The 21,476-nt window shown below is 39.6% G+C and overlaps 2 protein-coding genes across 2 annotated transcripts; one reads left to right on the forward strand and one right to left on the reverse strand.

The window, feature by feature from the left end:
* c1galt1c1 (C1GALT1-specific chaperone 1) lies at nucleotides 1-10,831 on the reverse strand. Its single transcript, XM_057850429.1, has 2 exons — nucleotides 10,553-10,831; nucleotides 1-1,706 (listed from the first exon to the last, which is right to left on the reverse strand). Exon 2 carries the CDS (start codon nucleotides 1,688-1,690, stop codon nucleotides 722-724), a length of 969 nt encoding a protein of 322 aa, XP_057706412.1. The 5' UTR covers nucleotides 1,691-1,706; nucleotides 10,553-10,831; the 3' UTR covers nucleotides 1-721.
* A 4,755-nt stretch (nucleotides 10,832-15,586) lies between these two features.
* Nucleotides 15,587-21,043, forward strand: urp1 (urotensin-related peptide 1). The gene is made up of 5 exons (XM_057849469.1): nucleotides 15,587-16,100; nucleotides 18,967-19,089; nucleotides 19,179-19,204; nucleotides 19,284-19,389; nucleotides 20,914-21,043. The coding sequence occupies exons 1-5, from the start codon at nucleotides 16,010-16,012 to the stop codon at nucleotides 20,943-20,945; spliced, it is 378 nt and encodes a 125-aa protein (XP_057705452.1). The 5' UTR covers nucleotides 15,587-16,009; the 3' UTR covers nucleotides 20,946-21,043.
* The last annotated feature ends 433 nt before the right edge of the window (nucleotides 21,044-21,476 follow it).

A 21,476-nucleotide genomic window follows, 5' to 3' on the forward strand; every position in this document is an offset into this window, starting at 1 on the left:
CATTGGCAGTGTATCAAATACTTGTTCTCCCCACTGTATATATAATTTTTCAATGTTTAATTACCTGAGTTTTTGAACACCTGTAGGTCAAAAATACTAGTGGTTGATTCAGCTTAGATTTGCCTTTGACCGAACCAGAATTTTCATGATGACATGAACATTATTATAATGAACAAAACAAAGACAGTAACAAAACTTTGCATACTGGAAAACCAGGAGTGGAAACAAACGCACAAATCCCAATCAGACACTGTGCCAAAAATATTATTAATAGGGCCGATAACATATTATGTTATCGGATTTATTGGGATGACGTCATAATTCCTATTATCGGACCGATAATTATCGTGCACCTATAGTACTCACTTTTGTACACTGTACATTATGAATGAGCTACAACGTGCCTGTCAAAAAGAACAACCCCGCTGGCTGAATCGGACCCCCTGGTGGGCCGCACCTGGCCCGCATGTTTGACACCCAAGTTAGAAAAATCATAACCTCGCCCAAGCAGCAAGTACAATTGCAGACTGTCCCTGTATCGAACTTTTCATCTACTCGCACTTGCGCGACCAGTAAATTTGTTGGTGATAATGCACAAAAGAGCCATTCAAGTGTTTATCAGTAATATACTGAGTAATTAAATATTGACACCACAATATTGACTTCACATTTTTGCGCCCTTAAAAATGTCAGGTTAGGAGTCAGGAAGTGTCAAAGGGTTCTAGTCATTGTCCGAACCTTCTGGCGGGTCAAACATCAGCAAGTCCTTGAAATCGTGCCCATACGGACGGAGCCGGTAAACTCCATACATCATTGTCTGCATCTGGTTCGGGGTCATGCGGTTGAACGTGACGGCCAAATCGGCACAGCAGCTCTCAATCACGTTGTTCGGATGGTTATTCATGCTGTCCTTGATCAGCTCGTTCACGCTCTTGCTGTTGAACAGGTTCATGCCGCTCGCGTCCTCGCCGTTCTCCGCGAACACGCCCGTGTACTTTAGGCACACGGCCAGCTGCTTTTCTTCGCTCAGCTGCCACAAGCTCTTCGACTGGACCGGACATTTGTTCTCGTCGCCCAGCACGTTCACGAACCTCTTGAGGGCTTCGTAGCTGAGGACGATGCCGCTATCGTACGCGACGTAGTCCAGCTCGCCGGACTTCATGGCGTTGCCCACGTAAAAGGGCTCGCCGGGGTCCTTGGTTAGCAGCAGGTACTTCAAGTTCTCGATGATGGCGAAGGTTGTAGGCTGCGCCAGAAAGAACCAGCGGATGTCCCCGGCGTTTTCGTAAGCGTGCTTCAGCGCTTTGCCGAACCTCACCCAGTCGTTTTTTTCTTGCAGGTCGACCGCTTCCAGGGCTTTGGAAGATTCTGACGTGTAGAACACCGCTTTGTCGCAGTGCTTGCTCCAGGTTCCCACGGCCGCAGCCCAGTATGTCAGAATCTTTGGCCGGACCATAATGATGCAATAGACACGCACTTGATCTTTCAACTCTTGTGCCTGGGCTTCTGTCAGTTGCTTCAGGTTGTCGTTGCTCTGCGCCTGGACGTGGTGGTGTTCGTGGTGGTTTTCGTAGACATCTTCCAAGTCGGACGAGCCATTGGGGCTTAAAGTACCCAGGAACGAGAGCAATAGGCAGGAGACGGCTCCCAGGGCCAACCCCTTGACAAAAGAGCCTCCTTCAGGCAACATCCCGCCAGAGAGACGACTGCAGTGGACAAAAAAAAACAATAGGTATGTTTACATGGACACTTTTAATGCTGCAACGATTAATCGTTTAACTCGAATAATTCGATTAGAAAAAAGCTTCAAATCCAATTTTGCTGCTATGAGGATTCGTTTATTTATAGTGGCGTTGTGATGGTTTGTTTTAAAAGTGTTTTCATATAGTTTTATTTATTTGGGTGAGTACACTGCCCTCTAGTAGCAACAGTGACGATGCCATAACTTGTCTAACATCGCTGAATCCAGCTACTCCCTGTTTAGACCAACATTAGATAAGTTTTTGTTTGAGCTAATGTTTTTTATGCATTCTAGAGCTGAAACGAATACACGAGCAACTCGAGTTTAAAAACTGATCCGAGTAATTTTATTCACCTCGAGGAATCGTTTAATTTTGCCAGCTCGTTTTGCCCGGACTACTTTTAATGCGGGACAACGCGCTCATGTCACGTGCGTAGAGGAAGACGCAATCAAAAAAATATAAAAAAAACCTTTCTGCAGCAGACAGCCGCTACAAACTACGCCGTCGTTGCTAAACACTTGCCCGCATGATGCGGTGGTAGCAGGTAGCATCTGATGCGTCTCATAGACATCACATGTATGTTGAACTAGATGCGAAATGACAAAGTCAGCGGTGTTAGTAAATAGCCGCCATCTTAAAGCAGTACACTTCTCAGCGCTAATAAGATTAACGTTACTGTCACTTGCTCACGTACGTAATGTTAGCCCTGCAGAGGGCTAGGTTTCTATTAAGACCACTGTCGATGCGTGGCTAACGTGTCTTACATACAGGCTTTATTTAATCTGTGAAACATAGCGCTGTAGAGTGATGAGGGTGTAAAATTAAAATATGATAAAGCTAACTGTCAATTTTAGCTCAGTAGTCATTGCTGGATAAAACACCAAGCAGCACTGGCCCCTAATGTGCTCTAATACAGCAGGTATCATACTGTAACGTTGACAAAGAGTCACCCGCTTCGTTAGGTCGCAATTATTTCCTTTTTGGGAACTTGTGGAACGACGACAACAACAGGAAGGCACGTGTCTCGCTCTCCCGCACCTCCCTCACCCCCGCACGTCATGCGGTGCATTCAGGAACGCATGCAAATATCCCCGCCATATTATAACCTGATATGTTACTATACATTTATTTTGAACACTGCAAAAACTCAAAATCCTATCAGGGCTTACAGTTTAGACTAACTTAAAACTTAAATAGAACTTAAAAATCGCTTGACACAAATGGAAATGCAATTGAAACACGTGGGAAAAACACTTCACTTTTAAGTGATGTGTGTTATCAAGCGTAATGGCATTTTTAGGTAAGAAATATATATATATTTTATAAGATCTAAAAGTTTTTGGAGTGAAAGCAGTGAATTGGTCTTTTTCTTTTATTCTAGTCACATCTGAGAGGCAATTGTTGGCTGTTTTCAACAATGTACATCGAAAATAAAGACATTGATTGACTGAAAATGGTTCAACATTAGATGTCTTTTTTTCCTCATGTATATTTATAATTGCTCTTTACCTAAAAAATATGTTTTATCCGATTACTCGATTAATCGATAGGATTTTCAGTCGATTGCTCGATTACTCAAATATTCAATAGCTGCAGCCCTAATGCATTCGTTATTTATTTTATAGGTATATTCAGCAGTGTTTGAACGATTTGTTAAGATTGTTTACAAAAAAAAAAAAAATTGCACACTGCAAATTTGATAGCATTTAAGCTAGCGGACTTGCGCTATGCAAGTTGGCCAATTGTTCTTTTGCTGTATTTAGATTAGTGCTGCAACACTTAATCGATTAACTCGAGTATCCGATTAACTCGAGTATTCGATTAGAAAAAAAAAGATTGGGATTAAATTTTCCTGCTTCGAGTATTCGTTTAATGAAAGTGGCGTTGTAACGGTTTGTTTTGAAAGTGTTTAGTGTGTGTCTGGTCTGCCTCATTCCACATGGCTGAATCAAGCTGCTCCCTGTTACGACCAACATAAGCCAAGTTTTTGTTTGAGCTAATGTTTTTTTTATATAGGTATATTTAGCCGTTTTTTGTGGGAATATGTGTCCACACCATTTGTTAAGAGCATTGTAAAAAAGAAAAAAAAAAACTTAGCATTTTATAGCATTTAAGCTAGCGTACTTTTGCTATGTGAGTTAGTCAATTGTTCTTTTGTTGTACATAGGTCCTCATTTATTCATTTTTTAATACTGTTTGAGGCTCAGCTCAGGTATTTGAAATTTTTATGTTCCTTATCTGATTACTCGATTATTCAAACTAACTTGTTCATCAATTAATCGACTACTAAAATAATCGATAGCTGCAGCCCTAATTTAGATCCTTAATTTTTAAAAACCATTTGAGGCTAAGCTCAGCTATTTTATTTTTTAAATGATAGTGCAATTCTGCATCATTTGAACACATACTCCGAATTTTATTTTGTATATGCGTTTAATGCTCTTCAGCCCCCGTAAAATATTTTTAAGCCTCCAAAATCACAAAAATGCTGACATACTGTGGCATCGTACGTAAATAGTTCGATCCCAGCTTTAAAATAACGCTGCTACTTCGCTACTGCTAGCTAATTAGTCTGAAATGCATTGTGAAGGTCCTATTAGAGTCAAGTGTGCACTCTTGTTAGTATTATGTTTGGGGTGACTTCGTACTGGAGCATCAGCTGTATATCTCACTTTAAGTATGATTATCATTAGTTGATAGTCATAATAATACAATAATAATAATCATCACTTCACCACCTTTATTGGAGTCAGTGCAGAGGAGCAAAGAGGATGACAGAGGAGAGACGACTGTTTACATTGTAAATTCTCATTGAAGGTAATAAAACTATGAGTGAACATGTGTAATTATGTACTTAGCAAAAAAATGCTGTAATAACCACAAACGTATAACATTCTAGTATCTTCAAAGTAGCCACCCTTTGCTCTGATGACTTTTTTGCACACTCTTGCCATTGTCTTGATGAGCTTCAAGAATCAGTCACCTGAAATGGTTTTTGACTTCACATGTATGCCTGTTAGGGGTTAATTAGTGGAATTTATTGCTTTATCAATGGGGTGGGACCTTCATTTGTGTTGCATTGTATGAGGTGTGTCCAAACTTTGGTCTGTACTGTATGTTTGTATGTATGTAAATATGTTATGTTTGGCTCTATGTTTGTGTGCATGTGTAAGGCAAATTAGCGTGACCCAGATATTCCTTGAATTCAAGTAATTATTAGTGCTTTTCAGGGTTTGACATTACATTTTTGTCACATATGTGCCCAAAATGTAATCTGTGCAACTTGCAAATATTTGGGAACAAACTATTACTGTGTTGTGAAAGTCATGGCATTAGTCTCTATGATATATATATGGCAGAAAACACTCAGGTGACTTCAAGTTACGCTCTAAAACCCCCAATTTAGCCAACTTTCAAAATTGTCCGATATGCACCTGTGATACATCAATGGAAAGCTTAAAATCTCAATTTTCTGGGGGAAGAAAACTTTTGAACAGGAGGGCATTTAAAAAAAAAAAAAAAATTTTTAAAACAGCAAAACCCTATCTGGAAGTGAGAGCACGCGAGAGCAGAATTACAGATCCATGACGAGATATTATCCTGTACTTACCTTGTTTCGATCCAAAAACTCCATGTAGCATGTAACACTGAGTGTCAAGACACGGCTGTGAATGGCCACAGCTGGATTTTGGGGGGATTTTATGGGTGAAACATGGTCATATAACAAGGGTCGCGATGCAGAAATCGCAGACATCAAGTAGTGGTCGAGATTTTCTTTTTCAAATATTTACCTTTTTAAACATTTTTTTTCTCCAATTTTTCTTTGTTTGGATCAATTATTTATCCTCTAATATATCGGAAAAAATGCGACAAACAAAAAAAATACAATTAAGCGATAGTTATGAGGTTAACCCTTGAGAGTCGAAGGACGCGCCGGCGCGTCCTCAGCGCACGTCGTCTTTGAAGCGCCCTCACGTTTTAATTACGTCACCCACATGCCGTTGGTTGGTCTCGTTTTAAAGTGCGGAAGTTGCGGTTTACTCTCGTTATTATTTGAAGTCAATCGACCAACTAGAACGTGAGATATTGTCATTTAAGTTTTATAGTTTTATTGTCCTCTCAAAAAAACATTAAAACGCTGCATGGATCATTTGTTTATGTCTATATTTCCATCATTTCTAGTCCTTTTTCAAAACGGAAGCTCCATGAAAAAACACAAATCAAACGAACCCTTTCGAAGTCACAGTGGAAGCACAAAATGAGTTTTTTTTTTTTTTTTATAAATATAACTGCGGTGCGAGGTTCAACCGAACGAGAGGGAGGAGTGTTCTGAAGCAGCGAGGTGGCGAGCGACGGCCAGTTGGATACTGCTGGATCGAGCAGCGACTTTGTGTGACTTTGACAATGAACGGAAAACTAAATTTAGCGCAAGCAATTGTGCTTCTGATCAACTTGAGGAAGAGGATGGTCCAAATTCGTCATCATCGTCTTCTGCGGAAGAGTCCTCGAGTGAAGATAGTGACGGATTTGAACACGTGGGTGACGCCATCGACGAGCAGAGGTAAACCAACTCACTCTTTTTTTTCATGCTGAAAACGTTTCTTTTGAAAGTTTCTTTTGATATTGCAAGACAAAGTTAGTTTTGATGCAATATAAGTGTGTGTTTGTGTATATAATAATAAAATGTGCATATCAGATCAAAGTCGTACGTGCACTGTGGGTATCCCAGGCAGGAATTTATAATTTGTGGTGTTCTTCTTTCTATATGAAGATTAGGGATGTAGCACATATTCAGCTATGGTATTCTTTCTATTGTCATACATATAGATTTCCATTATTATTTATTGCTGTATATATTTTTATTTTATACTTTATTATTTTCATAAATACTGACTTATTTTCATGTACATTTATAGTGACAATGAAAGTAAAGTGAAATGAAAATGGAAGGGTGGAAAGAGGACCGACACCCCATGGAAGTGTGAGCTGTGTGATGTAGCCGTGTCTAATTCCAGGACGAAACTGCTTTTCGGAGTGGCATGACTGAAAAAAATTTAACTTGTTTATTGTAAATATTTTTGAAAATGCTTTTTTCCCCCCAATGTTATATATATATTTTTTCCCACATCAATCTTCTCAATTTGTATATATAAATGTGTGTTCAAGAAGCTTGATTGTGTGTACATAGTTTTCATCAGGCGATGGGCCGCAATACCTAAACTCATAAAGAGATGGCCTCTAAACACTTTTTGTGTTAGATGGTATATATTTTTTCACTGTTCTTCACTGTTAGGTCTGCTGTATATAACCTGTTTTGACTAGAGCATGTATAAAGGCAAAAAAACGCCTATGGCTATACCTGTTGTTTATGTTGAATTGTCAAATATAAGACTGTTTATTCTAAATTTTTTTGGTTGAATGTTCATCCTAACATGTTGAATAAATATTACAAAGTTTCAAAACGGTTCGTTACGCATGTTTGGTTGTCAATTGGACATCAATATTAAAAATTTTGACAAAACGATTTTGGAATTTTTGGTCTTTTTGGGCCCAAAATGATGATTTATAATTGATCAGTGAAGGAAACAACAATTTGGACATGAAGTTCAAGGTGTCACAAAAAAAGGGACCAAACCAGGCCATCGTAAACAATTCTTTCTTTGAAATATAAAGGCAACTTCAAAGGCATGCAAAATCAGACAAAATAGGCCCAGACCTTAAAGGGTTAATATCTGTGACTTTTTTACAGACACCATTTTTTTCATTGTGACATAATTTGTTTAAAAGTTTAAAATATGCCAGTGAATAATGTTTTTAAATTGACATCAAATAATGATTCTAAGCTAAAAATGACAGACATTTTGAATAGTAAATATAAGTAATTAGCTTTGTTTTATGGCTGGGTTGAAACAAAAGCGGTTGCGCTACGTCTGTAAACGGGGGTTTTCAGGGTAAAACGGGCAAATTAAAAATAGTTTGGAGGTTTCATGCACCATGAATCTCCTATGGCAGCATATAGACATATTGTTCTATCAAACACAACAGTTGTTTTTGCTTAAAATACAACATTTTCTTTAAAAGAGGAATGCAAGAGCAGCTTTTTCAGTCTTGTCTGTGTTTTCCGCCATTTATATGTCTAAAATGCAAATCAGGTTGCTTAAACGTTACGCCAGTGTAAAAGTAGATTTGTCTTTGTCACTTACATCCTGTGTAACTCCTGGGGGCTAAGACCCACATATTTGCATTTTACAAACTCTTAATTCTCGTAACGAACAGGAGATTATGACACACAATTCAGGAACCAAAAAGAAAGCATTAATCATCCAAAATATATACATTCATTAAGGAAAGAGTATTTTAAAATACATACACTCATTAAGGAAAGAGTAATTTAAAGCTGATCACTCAGGACACATATCCCAAAACGCCATGAGGTGACCCCAGAAGAAGTGCCCCAAACTCAGTGCACATACCAGTTATATAGCTGTCTAGTGGCACCCATAGCTAGACAAAACAAGAAGAGTAGAAGTCCTTACACTAGTGATGGGACGAAATGGGCCGAGGTTCCGAAGCTTGTGTCGAGTAATGGGAGGGGTGTTTCCACGAGGCTTGTAGCGAGGCGCGCGTCATTTCGGCAGAACCCGGAAATGATGACGTGAGAAGCCTCGCCGGCCGGCTGAAGCTGATATATGCTTCGGAAGTGATCCGACGTTCGGCGCGCATTGCAAACACAGTAGCCTACAGACTACGGTATAAATTGGTTGCAAAACGCAATGGCGATCGCCTGTTATCTCACATTTTGTGCATTTCGGGCTCCTGTACTTGTTACATGATCTGTGCGCAACAGTGCAACCAGTGCAATCTTTTTTCGAGCCTTGTCCTTTGCTTGCGATGGAAATTGCGCAAAAAAAAAAAAAAGCGATCCTCCCCTGTATGGGAACATTTTCATTTGATTGCTTTCAATAAGGTAAGGGTGAAGAACTACATTAATATAAATGTGAGTGTGTGTACCTATCTGAACCAAACATCAACAGAATGAACAATCCATTAGTGTACTGGGAGGCACAAAAGAATACCTACCCAAATTTATAAAAACTGACACTCACATTTATCAGCACCCCAGCTTCATCTGTGCCTTGTGAAAGAAGAATATTTTCTAAAGCTGGTGAAATATTGTCCAAAAAAAAGAAACCGTTTAAAGCCAGCCACTGTGGGAAAGCTATTATTTCTCAACAAAAATGAATAACAAATTATCCTTAGTACTTGTTTTGTTATTTTTGTTTTGTTATTTTGTTCACATACTAAATTACTAACATAAGCACATTCATATCTTTCTCATAATCAAATAACCATTGAATTCTTAACAATGTTGACCTCTTGGGCTTGTAGACCACTTGATGGCGCCATAGAGTAAATGAAGCACAATGAAGCTTTGCTACATGTGCAAACCAATTGGCTGCAAAGCTTCATTGCTTCATAAGGCTTCATTTGGCCATCACTACCTTACACTGTAAATAAAACATACAGCTTCAAAAATACCATGTACAACCATGTGAAATGAACAGATATGTATTTGTGTGAATAAATAGAAATATATATCTAAAATATAAATGGCAGAAAACACTCAGGTGGCTTAAGTTCAGCTCTGAGACCCCCAATTTAGCCAGATTTCAAAATTGTTCTATATGCATGTGTGACACATCATTGAAAAGCTTAATATGTCAATTTTTTAAGGGAAGAACATTTTTGAACAGGAGGGCATTTGAAAAAAAAAAAAAAAAATTTAAACCCCTAACTGGAGGTGAGAGCATGAGAGAGCATAATTAAACACACCTTGATTTTAACGAGATATTATTGCGTACTAACCTTGTTTCGATCCAAAAACTCCGTGTAGTATGTATCACCGAGTGTCAAAACACAGCTGAGAATGGTCACAGCCGGACTTTTGGGGGATTTTATTGGTTAAACACGGTAATATAACAAGGGTCGCAATGCAGAAATAACAGACATCAAGGAGTTGTCAAGACTTTTTCAAATATTTATCCTTTTAAACGCCCCCCCCCCCAATTTCTCTTTGTTTTGGATTGATTATTTATCATTTAAAATATCGAGGAAAATGCGAAAGTAACAAAAAAAAAAAAAAAAATACAATTAAGCGATAGTTTTGAGGTAGATATCCGTCACCTATTTACAGACACCATTTTTCCCATTGTGACATAATTTGTTTAAAAGTTTAAAATATGTGGGTGAATAATTTTTCAAAGTCGTTTTTTAAAAAGCTAATTATTAGACATCAATTAATGATTCTAAGCTTAAAATGATAGACATTTCGAATAATAAATATACTTACCTTCTTTTTATGGCTGGCTTGAAACAAAAGCGGTTGCGCGGTGTCTGTATACTGGGGTCTCCAGGGTAAAACGGATAAATTAACAATAGCTCCGGGGCTTAATGAGCCATGTAACTGCTATGGCATTATATAGACATATTGCTCTATTAAACAACAGTTCTTTTAGCCAAAATACAGCAGTTTATTTTAAAGACGGGTGCAGCAGAAACTATTTTTTCAGCCTTTTCTGTGTTTTCCGCCATATATACATATATAAAATCCAAATCAGGTTGCTTAAAAGTTACGCCAGTGTAAAAGTAGATTTGTCCCAAAGTCCTCTTAGCGTGGGTGGACAAATAAGACATAAAGCTGCTTAAAGCAGGCATCTGTCAAAACACCTTGGCTTTCAGTTGAAGCGGATATTTACAGTCGACGATGTACAATCGAGCCATTATTGATAGAATACATTTCCAATACTTACAAACGACAGTAGCAGGGAGGCTAAGGTTAGCCGACCACCTCTTCCTGATTGACGAGACAATTTAAAGACTAATTAATGCGTCTGGTGACAGCAACGCAAGTTCCTGACACTGCTTCAGCTTCGGTTGGTTATTGTTTACAGTATGTCGCCTCCGCTCCCACTATTCCGGTTTGGCGAGAATAGCAAACAAATCCAAGAACGCAGAGTCAATTCACACTTGTGAACTAAGAGTTGGCTTCTTCTTCTTCGTCGTGTTTCAGGCAGACTTGAAGACAGTATGGCTCATTGCTGCCGTTCCCTGGTGGTGTCCGGTATATAGTCCCCGCCCGCCGCCTTCTTCAGTTCATAGTTGGAGATATTTATGAGAATCAAGGGCAGAGGCGTAGCAAAGGTCCCCGGGGGCTCCAGGCAACAAGCAACATGGGGCCCTTCGAGCGTGTGCAAGTAAGGGGGACAGTTGGACTTGGAAATACCACCATCGGATGCGGAGGTATATACCTTTGTGTGAAATCAGTAGTCAGATTGGCCCTATGACCCACCAAACTCAAATTATAACGTAAAAACCACTGATTGGTGGACTACCGACCGAAGTGAGTAATACATTTGCTAATAAAATTGTTTAGGAATATTTTAGATGCATATATGTTATGTTTTTCTCCTAGAGTATTCGCCATTGATTTAACATTTTATGTGTTTCGAACAACATATTTTAGTACTAGAGAACAATTGTGGTTTATTAGAGGCTACATGTATTTAAATCAGAGGATCACTTTAAGAGGCAGTTTAAAGAGCATATGACTCGAGAAAAAAAGTCTTAAATGGCATTATTATGTGAATTAGAATCATATTTTGAGACGATTCGACTATATAGACCCTACCCACCGACGTCACAAAATCACGTGCTCGCTGTATGGTTCCGCCCACTTGTCCGTCATTTTGTGTCTGTATTATCAATGGTCTCAATTGATCGAGCAATTTATAATGCATTTCATGGAAGACCCGGTGCTTTCGGATGCCGTAAACTCACTTGATGCGTTGCTTAAAAGGCGTTATGTGGAAAAGCTTCAGTTTATCCATTCGCCAGATCCATATTTGACGCCTAAATCGATGTTTTTCGACCCGCTGTCTCCACCGTATTTGCCTGACATCTGCTAGCTACCCTGAACTGTACAGTTATCTTGTCCACACAAAATCAGCCTATTCTCACGAAAGTTTGAAAAACTTTAAGAGCTTGGAGGCTTATAAATACTTCGTTGCTGGTTGGGTGAAACAGGTCCTCGTCCACGAAAATTCGGCAGGAATCTATCTTGTGCTTGGAAAGGTGAGTTACGAAATTTTCAATTCAAAATCTTTTGTTATTGCTAACATCCACTGTCCAGTCTAATGTATTTCATGTCGTTTGTCAATGGAGTTAGGGCTTTTAATGTTTATATGGTTTAGCGATAGCACTCTCACTACATACATACGTGTATGTTGTCGGCGATTAGCCTAGCAATGATCTTAATTGTGGTTGTCAGCCCAAAACCCTCTAAATATATATTAAATGCATCTTACCAGATATAAAATGACTACTACATAATCTGTGGTAATCGTTTGGAGCCCAGTTTTCTCGTCGAATTGCAGCAGCCCATCTCGCTCTCTTCTTTCCGTGTCTCTCGGAATCCGGTAGAACTTCAAGTCTCTCCGTCTTCTCCGTCTATCTTCTCTGTTATTGCAACCGACCGCCACACACGCCTTCACCATTTTGATTATTAATGTTAACGAGCAGAAAAACACGTCGTAAATAGGAGGAATGTACGTAGCCGTAACAGGGAAACACGATGTGTTGACGGACAATTGGGCGGCACCAGTCAGGAGGAAGGAGTTGTGACGTCACGTGGGTAGGGTCTATACAACAATTTAGCAAAGCACAGATGACGAGAAATTAGTCTTTTAATCTGCCGGTTAGCCACGCCTACCATTACAGGGCTTTAGCGTCCCCAACAGGTGGATGACGTCAGCGGTAGACTGGGCTCATCGGTTTTACTATTCAGCCCACTGAGGGGGAATTATTCAGAACGAGGAAAACGCGACGAAGAGAGCCGCAAAATGTCATTGTTTCAGTCTCTCTACACCAATATTTTTACAGGATATTCTTTTTATCCAAGAATTTTTCCCCAATAGCTATATAAATGGCTTGAGAAGGACCAGTCAGCCCGTCGAGGGGGAACTATTCACAACGAGGAAAACGCGAGAAAGAGAGCAGCAAAATGTCTTTGTTTCTGTCTCTTTACTTCAATATTTTTACAGGATATTCTTTTTATCCAAGTATTTTCCCCAATTGCTAAATAAATGGCATGGTCATGACAAATAAGTCTTGTCCTGAAAGGAATATGACATAATAAAAATGCATTTATTCAGGACGACATGGCAAAATTACTCCATTATGGTCAAAACTGTCGACTTCACCTTTACTGTCGCACCTCCCGAACGATATTTTATGACACCTAAATCGGACATATGTCATTTCCCTTCCCCGGCTTCGGAGAATGTAAACAAACCAGAAGGCGTGACAGCTAGCCGACATGCTAACCCGAACGGAGTGATGTTTCAAAGTCTTCGAAGCGGAAAATCACACATAACTATCCTGGATTATTTGACATGACGACCCCGGTTGTCGACTGTCTTCGCGGATCAGCAAACCGCCCGGCGGAGAGCAATTTACAGTTCGTTCCCCGGAGGAGGGTGGCTGGAGTTGTTGTGCAGCTAACGTGCTGCTGCTAATGAGCATTAGGAGAGCTTTTTACATGCCTGTCAATGATCAAACATAAGTAGTCCTTCATTTAAAGGAAGTTTGTAGTGTTTACTTTGTAATCGCTGTATTCGTATTTGACATAATACAAAACAAGATGTTTACTCACTTCCTCGTAAGTCCAATGGTCCCACAGTAAATATCCACGGTGAATGGGAACCTTTTGAAACTCCAAAAAGGCGCATACGCCTCTCCCTCATACAGAATGATTTTTCTGCAGCCGTTTGGCTGGCGTGATGCAAAAAATAAACGTATTAATCCGCAAAATCAGATGAATCCTTCGTCCTCATACACAACAGTACACTGTAGCGTGAAGAGGATGTCTTCTACTGTACACGTCACAGCGCCCTCCTCCTCAATGCAAGACCGAAGCCGGAAGTCTCTCATTTTCATGGCGCGGGATTAAAAAAACTAAATAAAAATAGCGATCGCTTCCACACACATCCAAGCGGCCCATATCATTCAGGGGCATAAAATACCGCGTGTATTATGAAATAAACATGCTTTTTCGTGTCACAGGCACTTTAAATGGCGACCCTGCAATACAAAGACGCAATGACTGAGTAGCGGACTCGCCTCGCATGCATATGGTACCGCACCGTTAACGTCAGCACTCGTACACGTCACATTGGGCATGCGCAGCGGTGCTACTAAACATTAAAAACAGCAAATAAGGCGGAATGTCGGCTTTAATTTACTGTTTTAATAATATTTATCAATTAAATATGTTGAATGTTTCAATTTTTGTGCCTTTTTGAACAAAAGAAAAATGCCATTGCTTCGAGTGGGCGGGCATATTTTTTTCTGGGCTGAGGGAGCTTGGTGGGGTCAAAGTGCATCATTCTCTGTCGCCCTGTAAATCTTCACTGCCCCCGAGGGCCTGGCATGAATACTACATCGTTTTCATGCGGAATTGCGACATTGTTCAAATGGAGACGCAAATGCAAATGCAAATTTGAAATTTTTCGTATTCTCGGAGAGTCACCATGTAAACGGCCCTTTAAACTATCATGTGGGATTAATAGCTGATTGGATTTTCTTAAACATGTATAAGGTACATGACATGGTTAGTACCGATTGGGATTGATAACAGAATCGTTAGATAATTGGCTAAATGATTCCATGGTATTGAAACACTCCCTACACTTGTCGCAGCGACAGTGCAGTAAAGCTGTGTGTGCTAAATCTGTTAGCCCTCTGGGGGACCCTGCTCGCTGGGGGCCCTAGGCAATTGCCTGGTTTGCGTAATGGGACGCGACGCCTCTGATCAAGGGCATTGGTTTGGTCTCAATATTGGTAGGGACGATATAACAGCATAACCTGCATGTACACTTTTTAATAAGACCAAACAGATTGGGGGAATGGGGGTCGAGCTGCGTGGCGCGCCGAAAAAACGCGGAGAATAAGATGTTGATATAATAATAATTTACGAGTCACATCCTGTTTATTTTGGGTTACTGGGCAATTTTGCATTTTTTCCAATTGATTTTCGGTCACTTCTTTTAACGTTAACAGTAGAAAACATACAGGAGGATATTTCTCTCAAAGCAGCTTCCTCCTCAAGTTCGAAAAATTCACACAGAATAATGTCACGCTAACTCTGATGCAGGTCGGACTTTCAGTAGCAAAATTAGTGGTGTGTTCCTCACCTTCACAACATTGACGTCTTTTTACATTTCTTACAGTGGCTGCTGCTGGCGGGAAAAAAATTCTAATACCCGTCGTCTTCGAAGGGGGCGGAGGGGGGGGGAAATGGACTGGCACTCTAATAAAATAATTAAGATGAACTTTTGGTATTGACCAAATACCTATTTTCCACCATGATTTGCAAATAAATTATTTAAAAATCAAACAATGTGATTTTCTGTTTTTTTTTCCACATTCTGTCTCTCATGGTTGAGGTTTAACCATGTTGACAATTACAGGCCTCTCTAATAGTTTTCAAGTGGGAGAACTTGCACAATTTGTGGTTGACTAAATACTTATTTGCCCCACTGTACGTGTTGTAAAATGTGGTAGAGTAAAACTAAAAAGTACCACTTCATATTTGTACTCAAGTAAAGTACAGATACACAAAAATGTCCTTAAGTAGAGTAACAAAGTACTTTTACTTCGTTACATTACACCACTGAAGTACATTTTCCTCAAAAAGTTCCTCAAGTAAATGTAACGGAGTAAAGGGAAGGTGTTACCCACCTCTGTTACATGAAAAATTATATGATCAGGACATCCCTCATTCTTCTTCTTTTTTTCTGTTGAATCTACCCATTCACTAAACAACACAATTGTCAGATGGAGCAGTGAAGACAAAATGAGGTCAGATCAATGACGTCCACAGGGGCCGTCGTGAGTGAGCAATGATGCTTCGACGACACTCGACAAGGCGTCGTGGCACATAAAACATCGCGGCTTCGCTTGACAGCCGCGTCTTATTAGCGAGGAAGAGCAAACATTTGTTAGGCCTCTCTGTACAAGCACAGATAGGCGCAGCTGACTTGACAGGCTTCCCCTAAATGGTGTCTATGACGCCCGATCCATTAAGGAGCCACGCTGGCTGTGATGATAATGTATTGATCACTTGTGATGGATAGAGGGCGTGCGGGTATATAGGTGAAGTTCTTTGCCAAGCTGGTAGCGACTAAGGGTCCACTGCAGAGAAACTCACCATGTTGTCTCTGGCTGTGCTTTACCTCCTTGCTGCAAGATGGACGCATTCGCTACCTCTCTATCCTGACTCCAACCTAGAGATACAGCCAGGTATGAATTTAAACACACCTGTCCTTCGGTCCTTCTCCTTTCGGACTGCTAATCTTGTTTTGTTAATGACTTGTGTCAATAATTATCACTGTCTGTTCCTTTAATTGCCAAACAGGAAACAATGTTTTTTGGATTCCAAATTCGAACCTTTATGGTGCAAGTGAATACATCGCTGTTTAAATGTGTTGTTACATTTGTCATGCTAAAAATTCAAATGAAAAGTTTTTATTCAGATGGAGAAAATATAATGGTCAAAAATTGGAAATTGAGTTCTATATTTATACTGAAGGAATCTGACCTTTTAGCCATATTGCCGGAATCACGCCAGCCGAACCGCCGGAACCGCGGTAGCGCAATTCCAACGACCTGCAGAAGTCTTACAACCCGGCCAAAAGACCAAACTCTGAGCGTTCACCTTAGTCTTAACTCCTTGTACTGACTCCGTTTTCAAAGCTGGAAAAAGGCTTCGAAACATAATTGACAATTTTTTCCAAGTCGGTAGCAATCATACAGCACAGAGAGACCCAGGTGAGGAGGCAAACTGGATCCAGGGTCACCATATGACAGGTCAACAAAATATTTCAGAGAAAAATGACAACGATTAGATAAACATTCAGTCTTTTAAAGGCTCTGGTGAGACGGGCTGTGGTCCAGAAGAAGGGTGTGTTTTGGGTGTTGTTTAGGATTATTGTCTGTTGTGGATTGGACAGGAGAATTCAGGTGTTACTGTTGTCAGGGCAACGAGAGTTAAGGATTTTGCCATTCTCAGTGCAATGTGAGTGCTGAGTGTTCGGTTCACGGACGCGGGTTCCTCCGTATCAGATGTTCCTTGTGGCAAAACAAGATTAATAATAATAAGAAGAATAAGAAGAAGAATTAGGGCTGTCAAAAGATTAAAAATTTTAATCGAGTTAATCACAGCTTAAAAATTAATTAATCGTAATTAATCGCAATTCAAACCATCTATAAAATATGCCATATTTTTCTGTAAATTATTGTTGGAATGGAAAGATAAGACAAAAGACCGATATATACATTCAACATACAGTACGTAAGAACTGGATTTGTTTATTATAACAATAAATCAACAAGATGGCATTAACATTATTAACATTCTGTTAAAGCGATCCATGGATAGAAAGACTTGTAGTTCTTAAAAGATAAATGTTCGTACAAGTTATAGAAATCTTACATTAAAACCTCTCTTAATGTTTTCGTTTTAATAAAATTTGTAAAATTTTCAATCAAAAAATAAACTAGTAGCTCGCCATTGTTGATGTCGATAATAATTATGGTGCTGAAACCCATAAAATCAGTCGCACCCAAGCGCAGCAGAGGGCGACAAAACACAAAAAAACTCAAGTAACAAGTGGAAATGACACTTTGCTGTCATTTTAATCTGTTTGAGCGGGGCATGTGCGTTAATTTCATCAAATATTTTGACGGGATCAATTTAAAAAATTAATTAACGCCCGTTGATGCGATAATTTTGACAGCCCTAATAATATTAATACATTTTATTTAAAGGCGCCTTTCTGGCACTCAAGGTCGCCATACAATCATTTAAAATATTTAAACAAATTAAAAAGTGAGAAAAATAAAGTATAGAATGTTTTAGGCAAATTAAAAGTACTAAAAGAGATGTAAGGGCAGTTAAAAAAAAAACAGATCAGAAATTAGTCATTATTATGGATAGGCAATTCTGAACAGGTGAGTTTTGAGTTTGGATTGAAAAAGGGGGAGTGAGTCAGCGTTCCTGAGGTCGGCTGGGAGTGAATTCCAAAGCCGTGGAGCCGAGCAACTGAACGCTCTGCTCCCCATGGTGCTGAGGCAAATGTCGGAAGATGTCCCGCCATTTGTTCTGGACTGTCCAGAAGAGTTAATTGCGGGATTTGGTGGTGCAGCCGTAGGCTTGCCTATCACCTGCTGGTCAGCATCAATCTTGCTCAATCAGCTGCATGACTTGGGCATTGGGCTTCCGTGGTCAGAAGGTGTCCTGTATCCGTTCTGCCCTTATCTGCCCGTTGTCTTGGTGCTGCAAATTCTAATCATTTCAAGTCCAACTGTTCATTATATCAAATATATTCTGGTTGATTTTCTTAAACTTTGATATACATGCTTTTTATTTTATATTGGGTGTGTTAGAGTAATTCAAACAGTATATACGAGAAAAGATACTATTGCCTTCAATGCCAAACATGCTGATTTAATCCTATACAGTAATTTGATTAATTATAATAACTGCAGACAACAATTTGGCAAAGCACAATTTGGCAAAGCACAGATGACAAGAAATGCGTCTTTAAATCTGCCATTTAGCTCTTCCTGTCATTATAGCGCTCTGGCGCCTCCATCTTGGTGATGACGTCAGAGAATGAGCGATTTCAGCAGATTTAGGATTGAGCCCAATGCAGGAGAAGGCGTTTTTAAGCGATTCTGGTTCAAGTGTGCATCTTTCAAGTGATATTGTAGATCCAGAGGTAGTCTGTAGCACATAGCCATATCTTTTTGAGTCATATTTGGAGGAGGAGAAAGATTCAGAACAAGAAAAAGGCGACAGAAACAAAAACAAAACAAAACACGAGGCTGATGACAAGAGCAGACTGCAAAATGTCATCATTGTTTTAATCTCTCTATTCTAATATTTTCACAGGATATTCTTTGTATCTAAGTATTTTTCCCCGATTGCTATATACATTGTATGGTCATGATAAATAACAGGCTTGTGCTAAATGAATATGAATTATTAAAAATGCATTTATTCAGTACAATGTATATTACAGCATATTGGTCAAAACTACCGACTTCCTAAACCTACCGAACGATATTTTTTGCTCTTGTCGTTTCCCTGTCGGCAACTCCACAGATTACCTCCAGAAGTTAGTGTCAGAAGATGCCTCTTACAATACAGAAGGGGAACAGAGCGAGGTGAATCATCTGTATCCTCTACTGCCACAGCACAACGAGCAAAGAGAAATCTTGACTAAAGGTGTGGTCAAACGTACATCCATCTGCACCACTGAAATTGCACGTATCAGCCAATGAGTCAATGTAACAATGTGGTCTCTTTTGTTTCAGCGCAACAGGATAACTATGCAAACATGGTAAGTTTGAACCAATGTGAGTAAATAAAATATTTTCCTCTGCATGACTCCATCATGTTTTTTTTCTTTTGGTGTTAAGATGGACGATCTTAAGGCAGTGGTTCTGAAGATGGCCGCTGCCGACAGGCTTCGCACTCTAACTTCCGTCAGGTCACAGCAGGGCTTGCCCAAAAGCAACAAAAGAGGTGCGCAAAGTCTGCATTAAAAGGCAGCTATAGACCCTACTCACGTGACGTCACAGCCACGCCCCTGCGCCATATTGTCCGTCTACTCGTCATGTTAATGCATTAGCGCTTCGTAAATTCCTCCCATTATGCCGTGGTTTTCTGCTCGTTAACATTAATAATCAAAATGGTAAAGTCGTGTGTGGCGGTCGGTTGCAAAAACAGAGAAGATAGACGGAGAGACTTGAAGTTTTACCGTATTCCGAGAGACCCGGAGAGGAGAGCGAGATGGACTGCTGCAATTCAACGAGAAAACTGGGCGCCAAACGACTACCACAGATTATGTAGTTGTCATTCTATATCTGGTAAGATGCATTTAATATACATTTAGAGGGTTTTGGGCTGACAACCCCAATTAAGATCATTGCTAGGCTAATCGCCGACAACATACACTCAGACGTTGTGAATGAACTACCTGAAAATATATAATTATAAGGGGATAATAAGACAGTTGTCATACAATTAATTTACAATTTCTCTATTGAAGTCAAAAGCCAAAAAATAAATTCAACTAGGGACAATCTGGAGTAGTGCTATCGCACTTCATATTTATTACATCTTATATATGTACATATGTAGTGAGAGTGCTATCGCTAAACCATATAAACATTAAAAGCCCTAGCTCCATTGACAAATGACATGAAATACATTAGACTTGACAGTGGATGTTAGCAAGAACAAAAGATTTTGAATTGAAAATTTCGTAACTCACCTTCCCGAGCACAAGATAGATTCCTGCCGAATTTTCGTGGACGAGGACCTGTTTCACCCAACCAGCAACGAAGTATTTATAAGCCTCCAACCTCTTAAAGTTTTTCCAAACTTTCGTGAGAATAGGCTGATTTTGTGTGGACAAGATAGTTGTAAATATCAGGGAAGCAGATGTCAGGCAAAGACGGCGAAGACAAGAAAAACATCGATTTAGGCATCAAATATGGATCTAGCGAATGGATAAACTGAAGCTTTTCCACATAACGCCTTTTATGCAACGCATCCAATGAGTTTACAGCGTCAGATAACACCGGGGCCTCCATGAATTGCTCTATAACTTGCACGACTAATTGAAAACAATGAGAATAGGTCTAAAAAATACGGACAATATGTCGGCCGGATACAGCGACACGTCATTTTGTGACGTAGGTGAGTAGGGTCTATTTCTTAACACAGTTAGACACAGTGGCAAAACTAATGTGAACAGGGCCCGGGTGCGATGAGTATCAACAAGCCCTTTGAGTCACCTGGCTAAGAGTGAGGTAGGAGGGTGCGAGTGGTTCATGTCTGATGGGCCACTTAAACAATATATTATAACCCCATACATAACATAAGCGAATTCAGTAGTGGTGCTAGATGGTAGGTGGTAGATGTGGCCTATGCATGTGTGTTAGTCAAGTAATAGCTAGTGAACATGTAAGCAGTATCAATTCAGGTATACAATACAAACCGAATGTCAGATCATAATTGTCTAATTCTGTGTGACATTCACAGCATGCTTCTGGAAATACTGCGTGACCAATTAGACATCAGGGAAGACAAGACTCCATTCACCACCGGACAAAGATGAAACGAAAATCTATTTTTTAAAGTTGTAATTGTCCATTTTTGTGACTCAATAAACTACTAGACAAGTAATATGTGTGTTATTTGTGAGATTTCTACTAAGCTGCAATCATGGAATATTTCTAGAATCAATTGATCTAATGATTACCACAACAGTTTACTGAGTAACCAGATGAAAATTGATTTTGTATTGTCAAACAACAAAATATGTATGTGAGCTTCAGGTCTTCACATTGTCCACATAAGCTTGGCGTCCACACATTGCACAATAGAATTGACACAGTAGAGTATACAGTGGGGCAAATAAGTATTGAGTCAACCACCAATTTTTCAAGTTCTACGTCAAAAATTAGAGAGGCCTGTAATTGTCAACATGGGTAAACCTCAACCACGAGAGACAGAATGTGGAAAAAAAACTTTTAAATAATTTATTTCCAAATTAGAGTGGAAAATAAGTATTTGGTCACCTACAAACAAGCAAGATTTCTGGC

The sequence above is a fragment of the Corythoichthys intestinalis genome, chromosome 11 (assembly GCF_030265065.1).
Source record: "Corythoichthys intestinalis isolate RoL2023-P3 chromosome 11, ASM3026506v1, whole genome shotgun sequence".
Taxonomy (NCBI): Eukaryota; Metazoa; Chordata; class Actinopteri; order Syngnathiformes; family Syngnathidae; genus Corythoichthys; species Corythoichthys intestinalis.